The 15,884-nt window shown below is 44.0% G+C and overlaps 4 protein-coding genes across 4 annotated transcripts; 3 read left to right on the plus strand and 1 right to left on the minus strand.

Moving 5' to 3' along the window:
* Positions 1 to 1,339: 1,339 nt before the first annotated feature.
* Positions 1,340 to 2,795, plus strand: SERLADRAFT_408960 (uncharacterized protein; the record flags this gene model as incomplete). Its single annotated transcript, XM_007319357.1, has 4 exons — positions 1,340 to 1,786; positions 1,839 to 1,961; positions 2,279 to 2,438; positions 2,467 to 2,795. The coding sequence occupies 4 exons, from the start codon at positions 1,340 to 1,342 to the stop codon at positions 2,793 to 2,795; spliced, it is 1,059 nt and encodes a 352-aa protein (XP_007319419.1).
* Positions 2,796 to 5,433: 2,638 nt separating this feature from the next.
* On the plus strand, positions 5,434 to 5,721 carry SERLADRAFT_391906 (uncharacterized protein; the record flags this gene model as incomplete). Its single annotated transcript, XM_007319358.1, has 1 exon — positions 5,434 to 5,721. One exon carries the CDS (start codon positions 5,526 to 5,528, stop codon positions 5,679 to 5,681), a length of 156 nt encoding a protein of 51 aa, XP_007319420.1.
* Positions 5,722 to 12,144: 6,423 nt separating this feature from the next.
* On the minus strand, positions 12,145 to 12,967 carry SERLADRAFT_438968 (uncharacterized protein; the record flags this gene model as incomplete). The annotated part of the gene is made up of 4 exons (XM_007319359.1): positions 12,145 to 12,524; positions 12,589 to 12,719; positions 12,779 to 12,867; positions 12,929 to 12,967. The coding sequence occupies 4 exons, from the start codon at positions 12,965 to 12,967 to the stop codon at positions 12,145 to 12,147; spliced, it is 639 nt and encodes a 212-aa protein (XP_007319421.1).
* A 535-nt stretch (positions 12,968 to 13,502) lies between these two features.
* SERLADRAFT_438969 (uncharacterized protein) lies at positions 13,503 to 14,107 on the plus strand (the record flags this gene model as incomplete). The annotated part of the gene is made up of 2 exons (XM_007319360.1): positions 13,503 to 13,859; positions 13,916 to 14,107. 2 exons carry the CDS (start codon positions 13,503 to 13,505, stop codon positions 14,105 to 14,107), a joined length of 549 nt encoding a protein of 182 aa, XP_007319422.1.
* Between the last annotated feature and the right edge of the window lie 1,777 nt (positions 14,108 to 15,884).

Here is a 15,884-nt window from a genome sequence, read left to right on the forward strand (position 1 = left end):
CTTTCCTCTGCCAAATTGGTGCTTCAATCCGGCATATGTGACCTTAGCGTTACTTTTTGTTACCTTTGTGACGTCCGAATTGTACCTCAAATACGAACTGACTGGGAACAACAGTAGTATAGTGCCGTATACTGGGATCTTACAACCTTGCGCCACAACATAGGAAGCAACCTTCTACCACTGCACTTTGAAGACTAAAAAAACTGAGGGATTATAGCGTGAAAATTCCGAATAATACCATAATAATGTCAAAAAAACCTTGCAGGATTATTAGAGGTTTAATTCTAATAATACCAAAATAATAAGCAAATAACACCACGTGTAATGATGCAATAATACCATCGTCATTATTCTTTCCTTATTAAGTATGACCTCATAGATAATGCAGCGACGAAAGATTGGATTATAAGTTACTACATGTACAGTTAACTATGAGCATATAATCATTGCTTCCCCTCTTGTCTATGCGTGCCAGCACTCCCACAGAGTAAGATAACCTCACAACGCACACATGCCTCAAGGAAGACCGAAAAAAGTACCAGATGTTGGCACCAGGACCACTTCACAAATGAGAAAGCAGGATGATGAGGATGCAGACTCGGGTCAAAAGGGGACCTTTTTGAAGATTACAATACGCAAACACAAAGCAATTGACCATGATCAAGATGACCAAGCCAAATGAGCATGCACAGAAGCCTCTGAGATAGCACAAAAGGATCAGCAGGAAAACACAGGATGACACGGAGAGCTGTTCACACCATTGTTCTCAGTCGCTGAGGCTATCGCAAGGAAACCAAAACCTACTCCAGTATCAGTTAGAAGACAATCAAGTGCATTAGTTAAACCTGGCTTGGAATGCCAGCAAGAAAACCATGTACCGCTACCAATGATCAACCCGAGGCTTCTTCAAGGTTTTACCTCCAAAAATACTCCTGAAGTATCTCAAACAGAAAACCAAGTAGTTAATAATGGCCAGCAAACAGATGTAACAAACTCACCAGTCTTGGAATATGCCAATGAGGGTACCATAGTCAATAGGATTTTTAGCCCCATACGAGCTAATCCATCTGAGTCGGCTACAAGCTTGTCAGCAATCCACTCTTGTTTACCGACACCAGCTCCAGACAATCCAATCAACTCACCTGTGTTGTCTATAAGGCCGGCTCTTGCTCAGCCAACTCGCCTTGCACCTGGTACCACCAAAAAAGCACCAAATTGTGCTCCTCAAATTGTCCCTGGTCGTGCAACGTCTACATTGGCTACTAGTGTTTGCTCCAGCCTCAGCTCTCGTCAACCAACACCTGCATCTTTGTCTTTGACTCACGCTCAAAAACCACCTATGACAGCCTCACAACCAAACCCCAACTTTTGTAACCGCCCTGGAGGTTTTTCAAGTGGTCATTCCACTATCTCAAGCCATGTAGGAAACAAGAACGTACCAGATATCCTCAACACCAAACCATCACAAGCATTAGCAGACAAAGTCCTCAAATTGGAATCAAACACGGCCAATATCGCCAGCGAATTTCAACACGCTCTTGTAACCCTCAAAAATATGCAAGCGACTATCAAAGAAATGCATTATCAACAAGAAAGAACAACTCACAGTTTACTAGCACTTGAAGACGATATTGCTGACCTCAAGAATCAAACTCAAATACAATCATCAGCAACTCAAGATATGACCATAGCTATGGAAAACTTACAGCAACAGAAAACAAAGCTAGACGAAAGCGCGCAAGTAATCCAAAAGGCGAACAAAACACTAAGAAACAACCCATACAATGTAAGTTTTATTTTCAATTTTTTTCACAAATTAAAGTACTCACTCAATACAGACTCTCATTTGCAAGTCTCTTCTACACGCTATGGGAATACTACATCCCACCTCCCTTTGTGATATGGTCCCTCTTGAAGATGGTTTGTTTTGGTACCAGCTTGAATCCCGCAAGGCCTATGTTGTACGTCCAAATTTTGAAGCAACATGGGCCGACAATATCAGCTGGGTTGAAAAAGTGGCAAAGTACATCCATCAAAAAGAGGCTGAAATCTGTTCTAGAATCTCCCCTGATGTACTATCAAACAAGAGTCTCAACGACATACAACAACACATCAAAATAGTGTTCCACAATTTCCAAAAAAAATACAAAAAACTCACCGCTAATAACGAAGCATTGGCACACATAGCTTGTATCAAAGGAAGGAGGGCTGCTAGAAAAATCAGAGTAAATATGTCAGTATACTCATGCAACCCAGACTGATCTAAACACTTGAATAGAAAGCGGCTGAGCGCTCTTCAATCAGGCACACAACATTGTTTCGGAGCCCTGAAAGGGAATTCCTATTCAAAGCTGCATACCAGTCAACCAATGAATCAGATCAAGATAACGGCCTTCATCCAGATACTGATGAATCTGCAAATGATGGAAACGTCAAGGGTGTGTCAAGACCGTGACTTTGGACCAGGCAACGTGAGAGAGAAACCCCTACCAATGCGTGGATATTGCCGCGTCAAAATCCCTCGTAGTATGGTTGATGAAGCGTGGTTGGAACTCCATAGAGAATGCGACAAACCATCCATGATATTAGAAGAAGCAGATATTTTAGAGCAAATTAACTTAGCAAATCAGTTAAATAATCTGGACGAGATGTTTGAAGAAGATACCTTGAGAGATATGGAAGACAGCAATGAGAGTGATGACGAGGATTTCCATGGTGAAGTAGATCAAGGTGATGACTTTGATTATGGCGACGGTGACAATGAGCTATATGACCATGATAACAGATCATATTAGTGGTACAAAAACAGCAGTACTTAGATGTCTTCCTCGTTGTCTGAATCAACTGCCATGTCTACCTCTGTTCCATCCTGAGCGAAATGTCAGAAACCAGAAAAATAATAAGAAAAAAAGACCTACATGATTATAAGCAACTGTCGCCCAATATTCAACTCCCTTGATAGTTAATGGAGCCAGAATCAACTGACCCGAGAACACCTCCACTGGCACGATCTCTAACTCTCATAATGACCTACCATGCCAGACCTGCACACCTAAATCTGTCGACCTGAGAAATCACCAATAGCCAGTCAGAATCTGATATAACGCAAGTAATAAAATGCTTACCACATATTCCAGGGAAACTCAGGGATTTGATGGTTCATTTGGAAGCATTGAATGATTGCAACTGTTGCTATTAGAGGAATACCTTCTCGATTTTCTCAGGGCTGTATTACACGGAATATTCACTGGATTTCCACAGCAATACGGCCTAAAATATAAGCATATTTTGCCTTTTTCCCTTGATTGTGTGTTGCTGCGCCATATTGGATTGCGTCGACAAAAATATGTGAGTAATTGCATACTCTACCCATGAAGTATGTGCCATGATTGCTGTGGGCCACATTGGAATGGATTGCTTCAATGTCGCTCCAGAGATCTTGTATGTAATCAAGGACCAAAGCGTAGATAGTGCCATCGTCATCAAGGGTCAATATATTGAGTTCTTTGCTGTATCTTGGGAAGTCTATGGAGCCTATAAAAACATTAGCGCATAACAATACATAACAGTGTTGTAACGACAAATGCCTTGCATCTTCTTCATTAGCTTGAAAATGACTGAGGTATTCCTGTAGTGTTCCTCTCCGTTGCATGGGGGTTTTACCCTTTAAACAGGATTCAAGTAAGTATATGGAGTCTTCGTCTTCTGGAGTAGACTCTGGTAGTGACTTGAGCATGGATATCTACATGACATGTATCAGTGTAAGTTGAATATAAGATAAGACAAGTACCTACCAAGTCATGGACTACAAACCATTTCCACCATCTACGCATAATGGTGCATTCAATTTTGCCACCCTTGTGATTATTATGGTGTGTACGACCAAGGAATCCATTATTTCTTTCGTAAGGAAACACCCATGTAGCGTAACAAGGGCCGAACTTGAGAAATTGAGCCTCAAAATGTTGAGCCAAGTGAAAATAGGGTGTCAGATGACAGCCCATGCGAGCCCATGTTTGAACTGAACGAGATAATACCATGCATCCTCGAGTAATTTCATTTGGGCTAATAGAATGTGAGGATAAAATTTGTATAGCTACAGAAAACTCAATGATGTTTGCATAATGGGAGCGCAGAGATCGGTCCATTGATATTTCTTGTATCATATCAAGTTCCTCTTGTGTCGGAGGTGGATCCGAGGCAAGCAGTGCTTGTCTTTGATATGTTTGGACAACTTTCTCACTCTGGGCTTGAAACGATGCATTCTTTGTATTGCTTGCTGATTTAGGGGCCTGGATATCAGGTATTTTCCCGTCTACCTGCCACGCAATGAATAAGCCTATAAAAAAAATACTTATGTGTGATCTCCACCGATCCGCTTTGGCGGAACTTGCATTTCCAGTCATCTGAAAATTGAATAAGCAACTAGTCATTAATTTATGTGTATGGAGAACTTACAGAAGGCAACAATCTACCTACAGAGATAGGCCATATGACTGAGGAAAAAAAGTCCTCTATTCTGTCGAGAGGAAACCATTCCTCTCTTTTGCGCGGATTGGGACACCTGGGACACCTGTTCCAGAAATGCACCAAAGCGGACAGACATTCACCCCAAAAGCTGTTAGGCAATGCAGACTCTGATAACATGGCAGTGATACGCTCAGTCAGAAGTCTGTTTGCTCGCTCTGCCACACCATTCTGCTGAGGACGATTCCTGGTGGTATGCTGTCTGACAATCCCATGGTCATCTGTGAATTGCTCAAGTTCCTTGGACATGTACTCTCCCCCTTTGTCATCGCGCAGAGCCTTGATTTTACGCTCCAATTGAGTCTCAGCATAAGCCTTGAATCTCTTGAAAGCATCAAAGACATCTGACTTGGCCTTGAGAGGCACAACAACACGGAATCGACTGTGATTGTCAATGAAGGTGACCCAGTAGCGATAACCAGAGAATGTGGGGGAAGAGACTTGGTGTACATCAGAATGGATGAGGTCCAAAGGATGAGCAGAGCGAGTATCAGATGAGGGGAATGGATTGGCATGCATCTTGCCAGACAAGCACGGTTCACAGACAGGATCAGGAGCAGCCTTGGATTCCAGTGTAAGCCCAGTGACCAGATCTCTCTGTATCAGTCTCTTGACATCAGCATGATGGTGGTGAGCCAATCTGCGATGCCAGAGCATCAAATCAAGTGGTATAGTCGCAGTAAAATGTCCCAATTCAACACAAGCAGCAGTAGATCCATCAAGGAATGCTGCATTGTTGTCATTGATAGTTGCAGTGAACAAGAGAGTGTTGTCACGCATAAAGGACATGGAATGAGACGAAATGGTGACATTGAAACCACTTTGACGAGTTAAATACAAGACTGAGAGGAGATTATTTCGAAGATCTGGTACATGGAGCACTCTAGAGAATTCCACAGCCCTAGCCACTTTGCCATTCATCACAGGATTAAACACCACAGTACCAACACCAGCTGAATAGACGACAGTGTGATCAGCCAGCTTGATTGGCACACGATATGGGGTATAGTGGTGCACCCAATGACGATGAGGTGTCATATGAGAAGTGGCGCCTGTGTCTGCATTCCAACCAATGTCAGCATCAAGTTGAAGAGGGCAGTGAGGATCAGAGGGATGAATGGAACAAAGACTTGCATTTCCAGCTGATTCAGTGACCACAGTAGATGAATTGGCATTGTTGGGCGAAGATTTGGGCTGCTGAGAGGTATTCTGAGAGTTGCTGGAGCCTGCCTGAGCCTTATTGCCACGCTTGTAGCAATTCTTAGCACCCTCCACTGCCTGTTGGCGACTAGCAATGTATCTGTGGCGTTTGTCTTGGGTATGACCAAGTAAACCACAGAAATCACACTGAATGCGAGTAGAGGTGGTGGATTGGTTGCAATGATGGCAGTTAGGATGGGTACAGGTGCTATTGGCAGTGGTAGACGAAGAATGCAAGGCAGAATCGACTTCAGCACGACGACGGCGATTGACCTCTTCAGCAAGGAAAGCATCCCTGAGCTGGGTCTTGTCCAAGGTGCCCAGAAGTAGTAGAGATGAAGTGAAGTGGGCATATTGATCAGGAAGCGCCCTAATCATGGCCATGCATGTCAATTCATCGTCCAATTCAGACAATGAGAAGCCAGTAGGACAAAGATTTTGAATCTGATGCATGCCTTCGTCAATTCTGGTCATGAGAGACTGCAGGGACTCGTTCTCCTTCTTTCTGATAGAGAAGAAGTCGTCATAGGCGTTAAATCTCGTCCCAGGCTTCTTAGAGACGTGCACAATAGCCAGTTTCTCCCAGATCTTGACAGGATCATCAATGATGCCATCAAGATGGATGCACTGCTCTTTGGTGACATTGAGGTATAATGCACCAGCAGCCTTTTCAGCTCTCAACTCCCATTTCTCTATTGCTTCAGCGTCAGTCCCAGGACACTTTTCAGCGCCAGAGACGAGCCTCCACAGGCCCTTGGTCATCAACCAAGCTTGCATTTCACCACTCCACTGGGGGTAGTTAGTGCCAGACAATGGATGGAACTTGGGATCAGAGTCAGACATGATGGGTGTTGTATAAGACAATAGAGCAATGATAAATGATGTAGGAGACGGCTATAGGCGATGGAATAGTGGTAAAGACAATGGGCAACAGTAGGAGGCGAGCAGATAAGATGGTGAGGCGGTAGAGAGAGGATATGGAGAGGGTCAGAAAGCGCAAGGATAGGTCCAAATAGGGTCCAAAAAGCGTCCAAAAGCGATCCAGGAGGGTGCTAAGGCTTCCTAGTGCTGCTGCAGGGTTACGCCTGTGTTCCCCTTTCAATTCCACACTGATATTCACAGAGAAATTGCCTCGAGACAGTGTTGGTTAATAGGGCTTGTATATGAGTCAACAAAGTGACTTAAGCTCCCCAAACACCGCAGACTGAGAGAGGCTCTAGGCAACAGCAAACTGAGGCAATGCAGGCGAGCTTCACAGTCTATAGGCTTGTTCTTGACAAAACCGGATAAACCCGGTCTCTGCCAAAGCAGCCATTGTTCTCCATGGAGCATAGCCACCACTCCATGGAGTAACCATTGTTCTCCTAGGAGCACAATTGTACTCCTAGGAGTCATTATACTGTAGCGAGTAGCACCTCCGACTATAAGTAGTAGGGGGTTTAGTATAGGAATACCTCAGTCATTTCTATAGCCTCTGGGGCAGCGGCTGAGGTATGTTACATTACATTTATTAGAGATCACCTTAAACTAATATCTATTGTAGTTTCACTTAGGTAAATAATAAAGTCGTTTCTATAGCCTCTCGGGCAGCGGCTGAGTTTCACTTAGTTTTATTACTTGGCCCTATTTGAGCCATCTACTACCCTATACTATTGCACTTTACACCCTCAATTTGGGGGCAATCCATCCACTCCATCATCCTCTGTGAAGTTCGCATTTTTGGCACTTTCACCCCTATTAGACCCCTATTGCATATCTCCACATCCTGTGCTTCACTTCTTGTGATATTTGGGCCATCTATTACTCTATAAAAACGTTCCCTATACCTCTGATTTGGTGGCAATCCATCCATCTTATCTGTCTCTGCATCAATTTTGACTTTTTGCCCTATTTTTCGCTTTTTGGCATATCTGGTGTGTGCATAAAGCTCCAATCTTCTCTACTCTGTCCATTATCAGATAGAACTAATAAACCTAAGTGAAACTACAATAGATATTAGTTTAAGGTGATCTCTAATAAATGTAATGTAACATACCTCAGCCGCTGCCCCAGAGGCTATAGAAATGACTGAGGTATTCCTATACTAAACCCCCTACTACTTATAGTCGGAGGTGCTACTCGCTACAGTATAATGACTCCTAGGAGTACAATTGTGCTCCTAGGAGAACAATGGTTACTCCATGGAGTGGTGGCTATGCTCCATGGAGAACAATGGCTGCTTTGGCAGAGACCGGGTTTATCCGGTTTTGTCAGCACAAAGGTGCAGAATCACCAAAACTAACAGCAAGTCCCTCTATTTTGCGGCTAGCTGGAAGGTCCAATACTTCACTATTGATGATCGAGTTGGTGGGCTTTTTGTCTTGATGTCCAGGAATACGGAAAGATTGCCTGTAAATGATATAGTAATGTTGTTATAGGATTAAATAGAGCATACTTTCATATAAATTTAGCATGTCATTGACAAATGGCTTGAGAATTTTGTTAAGCTCTTCAACTTTTGGTTCTTTCGGGCCTGGTATGACTATGATCAGAAAAGTCTCCTCTGTTAGGTACCAGATACCTCTAGGGTTGTTGCAGCAAGTCATGTAAAGAGCGCCAGTTGAATAGCTGCCTCGCTTGACAGACTGAAACCTGAAATATTATATTAACTTAAGTGTGTATCGCTGCAAGAAAATGCGAAGGAAAAGCTTACCAGTCCAGGTTTATCTGCCAAACAAGACCGCATGGCAGTGAGACAAATCTTTGATGAAGCTCCTGGACATTAATATCTTCTATCGTCCAAGGTCCGCCCTGATATCTTTGAATTCCAGCCGATATGGCTCTCCAGCCCCAGGCATTGTGCATATTGTATATGAGCTTATCTGGGTTTTCAAATGATGAAAGATCTTCAGTGGTAGTTGGAGGCTTATCCCCAGGTTCATCACCATGTCCTCGCCAACTCTGAAGCTGATCATATTTTCCTGGTCGGCGGATCCCCCATCAAATTGCCTGTGTCGGAAGGACATATGGTAGAAGTTTGCAGGGTGTTTGTTTAAAAGATCCAGTTGCCATTTGTTTGGTGGTGTAAAGAACACCATTGCAGTCTTCAGCTGTACAGGAGGGGGAGAAGTGGTTATCTTGAAGCCTTGAAGGATGGTACAGATTCCAGCACGTTGGACAGACAAAATAGTAAGTGATTAGGCTATTGTAGGAGGCGCCAAGTCTTTTTTCTACCGTTATTAGTGTCCTGGCCATGCTCTCAAGGCCCTCAAGCTGAACATCTGGTGATTGTTAGCATGCTGAGTGAAAACTGAGAGCCGCACCGTCTAGGATGATGTGTATAGTATCATGGGTTCCTGCATTGAACGAGGCAGTAATAAATGCCCTGATGTACGCATTGCAAATGGCAGGGTGTTTGTAGAAGGCAGGAGGTGATAGTCGTCTTCTGCATCATTGTCATCTTGTTGACTAAAAATATTTGGCCTGGATGCGAAGAGGGGATCATGGATTATATCATTATCAGAGCTGTCAGAATTGTCAGAAAGGGGTGGTTTATTATCGCTGTCGCTGTTGTCATCTGGAGAAAGAAAAGGTTGGTCCTGTAAATTGGCAAAGAAGTAATCCTCGTCTGAGCTGAAGTCTGCATTGATGGCAGGATCGGGGAGTGAGTGAATTGAGTCTGAGTCATTATCTAAACTGCCATTCAGAGGCGAGTATGGCCTTGGACTTTCTCGGACTGTTTCATCATCACCTTGATATTCTTGCTGATGCTCAGTTTGAGGGATGACAATGTTGAGGTGTGGGGGTGCCTGTTGTGCATATTCTCTTGCAAAGTCTCTTCTAAGTCAAATCTTGGACCGTTGTCATGCACCAAAGTTGATTGGTAGCATGGACAGGTGTCAATAACGAAGTGAATATTCAAAAAGACTCGCCTTTGCGCCACACAGGCACAGTGCCACATGGAATAGTAATTAATATTGCCTTTTTCAATCTTGTGGCTGATCAGCACCACCTCTATTAGGCAATCCAGTCACGCTCACCTTTGCTTTTCCATTCAGTACTTTCTGCGTTTCGGCATTTCAGCAAATTTACGCGTCGCCACTGGCTACACATTGCATTGCGCCCTCGCTTTTATCGTTTCCTTCACTTCCCTTCCTTTGCCTAGCCCCACCATAGGTCCCTTACTCTCCTTTTTATTCTCACCTGACGGTCATTTCTGGACCCCCATTTTAATCCACTTTTTCGTCACCTCCACCCTCCTCCTCCTCATCTTATTTGCACCCCCACTATTTCTGATGTCACCACTTCCTATCCGCTTCCGTCGCCGAGCCGTTGACTACCACATGCCACTGCTGATATCAGCAAAGCCCCGGCGGCCGGTTCAAATAGGGCCACAGGTCCATCTTTATGACGTTGATCTACCATCATATACTATCAAAACATCAGTCACTCGTCTTGCCTGGTTGGAGCGTGGGTGGGTAGTTTTTGAGCTAGAGAAGGTTCATCCCCTTGCGTTGCCCATGTTCATTGCTGTCCCATTCACTTGGGTACACTTATCTTTTGTCCATCGTCTTCGCTACAGCTACACCTACCACACGCTGCCTAGGACTCACTTGTTCCAAATTGGGACTACTCCTCTCCCTCCCTCATTTGACCAGGTGGTCCAACACAACCAGTCCATTGGTAAAGCCATGGAACTGTTGGATTTGGACTAGGTGGTGGACCGGTGGCTCCAGTTTCTTTTTTTTCAGCAGAACATTCCATTTACAGTGCGATTATTTTTGATTTTTGAATCATTTTTATGGACACATATTTTTTAGAATGCCTGACTGGCAATAAAGGAACTGTGTTGATACTGATAGTTTTTTGCCTTGCCCTTTTTTTACTGTATCTTCCTATGACATCATGATTCTCCTGCTCTCTTTTTGCTATTGGACTTTGCTTTATGGCTGTACAAACCTGTGACATTACTCACAGCATTCATTGTTCTATCCCTTTCTTTTCCTTTTTTTGACAATCTTATTCTGTACTACCTACACAGGATTTGTCAGCGTACATTCCTTCCTTCACGTTCTTTCTCATTCTTTTTGCACAGCTATACTGTGCATAGCCTACTTTTATTTCACTATATAAACCCCTGTATTTTACCTTGTAAAAAAAAAACAAGAACTCGAATCCAGACTTCTTCTCTAATCTCAAGTTCACTACTCACTACTACTTGTGATCCAGTGTGGTCACAACACTTCCCACTGCTACCACTATCAACTGCTGTCATTGTCACTCGTCACTTTTGAAAGTGATTGTCATCCCTTTCGATTAGAGTCCTTCTGAGCACTACAGTCTGTGCGTCAGAAGCCTGCTATCACTGGGAACTTTGTCACCTCATCATATTGTCATTCTAAACCTACCTTGTGCTACTATTAGCAAGGTAGTGCCCGTCTATACTCGCCACAAAGCCCCTATCTTTCTGCATTCCAACTACCCCTCCTCCTCAAAACCCACACCCATACATCTTTGGGTTTTACTTTGAAGGATCGTTATACGTACCACCCCACGAACAACCAGACCACTCCACTGTTCTAGGAGGCAAAGCCCATAAACAAGTTCCGTGGAATCTGGAGGATTGTGTGTTAGTTTTTGTGTGTGTTTTTTCTAACAACAGTTCTCATCATCGACACTGTTGCAGTTCATCTGCTGCCATATGTCTCTGAGAGACTTTGACGAGCTGCCAGAGTCGACCATCAGGTGCTTTGACACAATGGGAACACGTACACCAGCAATATTTTGCTGACATTTTGACTGATATATGCCAGGATCGTCACTCGTTGAGCTGGAAGATGACAGTAGCCTAGAGTTGAGGTGATTTGAACAAATATGATAGTGGTGGTTGTGTCGGATGGGCCAATGATGGTGATGATGGTTAAACTTAAGAGAAACGGACTGGAAAAGACTTGTATATTGAGAGCGCTACCTAATGCCAGTACTACAGATATGGTGATCAATCATGCATGATCAGCTCCCCTGCATCAAAGTCAAAATACCAGAATAAAAATGTGGTATTACCTAATATAGAATATTATCAAAGCATTATTTGCGTACTATTTGGGATTTCACGAGAAAAATACAAATTATTATTTTACTCAAAAGTGCAGTATACATTCCAACCTAGCATCTAGCACATTCATGTCATCAACTGTTGCAGTGTCGGGATCCATGCCACATGTGCAGATAATATCTATGGCAAGCTCAAATAGCTTGATTTGATAGTGTTCATTTTGAATGTCAGTTGAGCAGGGTACCGCCGAGAGTTTTGTGCATTTCATATGTAGCTTCCTGAAAGTTGGGCGCTTTTGGTAAACCAACAAAATATTCGTCTGCTAGCATATCGGGGTATACTATCATCGATTCATCCTGACAATAAAAATACTGCTGGCGAGTTTAAGACATGCATGTGGCTGGCGAAGGGGCGTCTGTGGCCGCTTCACCAGTGACAGAAGAAGAGAGAGGGGGTAGATAGCATTCAACTAACTCTGCTTCGATTCTCTGTCGCCACGTTGATATCAAGGTAGGAAGCTCGGCAAACGCTGGTGTAAAGTGCTTAGCAGTGATGACCTTGTTGAAGCGCGACCTGATTATAGCGTCAAAAGGCTGGAAGGCAGAGACGTCAGCAAAGTGGGGCATGAAATTGTTCAATCGGGTCTCAGTGCCAGGCTGTTTTGGTTTCTTCAGGTAGCGTTTGTATGCCTCTATCAGAGTGCGGTGTCGGTTAGAGAAGACAGTCTTCTCAATGTGAATATCTCTGAGCTTCAACATTGATTCTGTGAGAGAGGAAGACAAATTGTTGAGAACTGCAATATTGATGGAAACTGCTTTCATTAATACTAAGAGGCGGGAGCTCACTCCTTGGGATCAGCCACCTTGGCTCCCTGATGATACGAAGTCGTGCAATGAAGTCCCAGTCGAAGTAAGCCATTTCAGGCTCCCATCCTTGCTCTATTAGCCACATTCGAATGCTAGATGAACATGGACACATGATTAAATTACCCACAACATCAAAATTCATATTACAGACCCATTTTTATGCGCAGTCCTAGCATTCTTGAGCTCGTGCCTGCAAGCTTCGCGTACTGACTCAGACCATTTTTCGCATTCCTTAGCATGCTGATTAATAATGACTACGATTTTAGTGCCAGAAATATTGGAAACTCGAGAATTTGTTTACCTTTTCTATACTGTTGTTCCCTGGTTTTTCGGATTTCATGGGCCAACCGGATGTCACAAAATAACACTAAAGTCACATAATGGTCACACATGCCGCTTTGAATCAGCGCTCGGCATAAAAAGGTGTCACCAATTCACTGATCACTGACCGTTTGTGCCACACACCAAGCGGAGCCCAATACGCACATTGGTAGCCTCGGCTTCAAGATCGAACGTTACAGCTGCGTTACAACTGCATTACTTTGCACAAAAGTTGGATCTCACCAAATACACCATTTTTCAAGCTCAAAATACCGCAAGTAAGGTTTTCTGGGGCATAATAGTTAGTGGGAGAAATAGCTAAGCAATATGGTAAGCAGAACATGCTTATTTTGAAGTTGTCCGGTTGGCCCATGAAATCCAAAAAACCTGGGAACGACTAGTCTCGTGACCAGAGCTAGGAGGGAACGTCCTAGCGTCTGGTGACTTTTGATAGGTGACGAGTGCATCGAGTCACACCTGTTGGCTGTGTTTGGCAATGTTACAAGAACCAAGCAGTAGCTTACAAATCGAAATCTTATCTTATCTTTTGAACCATGATCGATCCCACTGAACGTGAGAGCCTGTCTAATTGCAATAGCGGTGAGGCTTTCAAGGACAACAACAATCCATTCGCCCCCTCAGCGGTCGATAATACACACAATTCATTATCATCCACCGATACAGAGCCCAGTAGTGACCCAGAGAACTTAAATATACGCCCTGTCCAGCTACAATACACATCTCAACTCAAGACACAACTCACCGGCACTCCTGCTTCCAAAGTTCGCTTGGTGCTGGAATACATGAACATGCTTGGGCTCAATCTTCCCTTATTCTTAAATTATCTCAGCTGGGGCGACTACAACTGCATCACGGACCCCAAGATCCGCTATGAAAGGACAGCTCTCATGGTAAGTGATGAGCTTCCAGTGATACTGGACGCTGGCACAAACCACCCCGGACCAAGGGCACTCGTAATGCACGTGCAACTGGGGGAAAGGATGTACTCAAGGTGTTTGCCTTCTCATGTGTTAGGGAAGCTATTGAAAGAGAATTAAGTAGCATACAGGAGTTAGCAAAGTGCCCGCCCGAAGATGTCAGTGAAGAGGGTCTTACCAGCCTGCTAATTGACGACTTGGTCCTCAAACTCGATATGTAGCTTTGACCGAACATCGGCGAGAACATTAGGAGTCATTGTGGCCGAAGTTGCATATACAGGGATATTGAGTGGTAGAAATGATCGCAATTGGTCGACCTGGGAATATGCAGGGCGGAAATCCCTTCCCCACTGTGAGATGCAGTGGGCCTCGTTAATGATATAGCCAAGCATGCGTCGCTGGAATGCAGGTGAGCATAACAAGCCTTTTAAACGAGGATTTTTTATAACTATTTCCGGGGAAGCAAAGATGGCATTATATTTTTGCTCGTTGAGCTCCTTGTGTAAGTGCTCGTCATATGTGTCTTCGTTGACATCTGCAGACTGTATTCCCCACTGACGGAACTGTGCAGCCTGGATTGATATGAAGCAAAGGTAAGCGACTGAGATATGTTACAAAAAGCTCACCTGTTCTTCCTCCAGACCTTTCAAAGGCGAGATGATGACAGGTATATGCTCTTTGTGAAGTAACAAAGGCATAGCAAAGGCAAGTGTCTTACCAGCGCCAGTACCCGCTATTATTATACAGTCTAATCCCAGTGTGAATGCCTCAGAGGCATCCAGCTGCCATTCGTAAGGTGTCCGGCCATTGCATTATGCTCCGACAGACTGAATCAACTTTGCACGAGTTTCCTGGGAGGAGTAGTTGGTTTTTGCCCTTCAGGCTTCAGTGAGGAGCTTGTAGAAGTGTTTTATAGCCTCAGCATGTGATGAAGGACATGACGAGGCTGGCATTGACTTGCCATTCACTGAAAATTGTCTCTGTTGCTCATACTACGACTCAGAGTCACGGATCATATTTTATTTGGTGTCCTAATAAGCATGATGACGAGAATCTAAAACTTCAAAAAGAGCGAAAAGCGTGACAGTGTGACTCGATGCACTCGTCCTGAGACGAAAGTCACCAGACGTTTTGGGAATGCGTCTGAGTTTGACTGCTTCCCAAAACGCCTAGGTTCGAGACTTGGGAACGACAGTAGTATGAGTAGCGAGTTGCCCTCGTCCGATAAATTGGGTTACTCTGGTCAGAATCTGCCAAGAAAAGAATTTATCTACAGGGACGCTCTCGGTCGTTCCCTCAAGATGGTATATCATAGCATCTTCTCTGTTTGTTAAAAGGCTTCGTCACCATATTGTGGGTTATCACGCATAAATAGAGTCTCGTGAAAGTGATGATAGATAGGATTCCACCACCTCATCCGGAAGGACTAGTGCACTTATCATCCTAATAGATGACAAGACGTATAAGAGCACTGTATAGCAACACATTCGCAGATTACCTCACCGTCATTTCTTGCATGCTGAACAGTATCTTACACGAAACTTCCACATGACCATATGCCCTACCTTGCCACAAATCTGCAAAGCGCCACAGCTAAAAATGACGGGAAGGACAGATCAACTCGTGATGCGTACATGGCAATGGGAATAGAACACTAAGTTGGCATATTGTCGTTCACTCAGGTCCAGGGGACACTCTAGAAAACCTTCCACATTCAGGCGCGCAGTTTTCCAGACAAAAGTAGAAGATTTGTGCATAAGGAACCGCCTAAAGCCTTTTGTTGTCCGGGAAAGGTTGAGAAGGTCCATTGGAGATAGAAAACTCGTGATGTACAAATGAGAACTTCATTAAGGACTAGATCTGGGTGGAGGACAGAGAATACTTACATGGCATAAAACATCCATGTTCAAGGTTGACACTAGCTCCATCTTACTACGGCGACGCCTCCCGGCACCGCTGGCCTTTGAAGATTGTCCATACACTGTGTCTGCAGAAGGT

The sequence above is a fragment of the Serpula lacrymans genome (genome assembly GCF_000218685.1).
Source record: "Serpula lacrymans var. lacrymans S7.9 unplaced genomic scaffold SERLAscaffold_8, whole genome shotgun sequence".
In the NCBI taxonomy this organism is placed as follows: Eukaryota; Fungi; Basidiomycota; class Agaricomycetes; order Boletales; family Serpulaceae; genus Serpula; species Serpula lacrymans.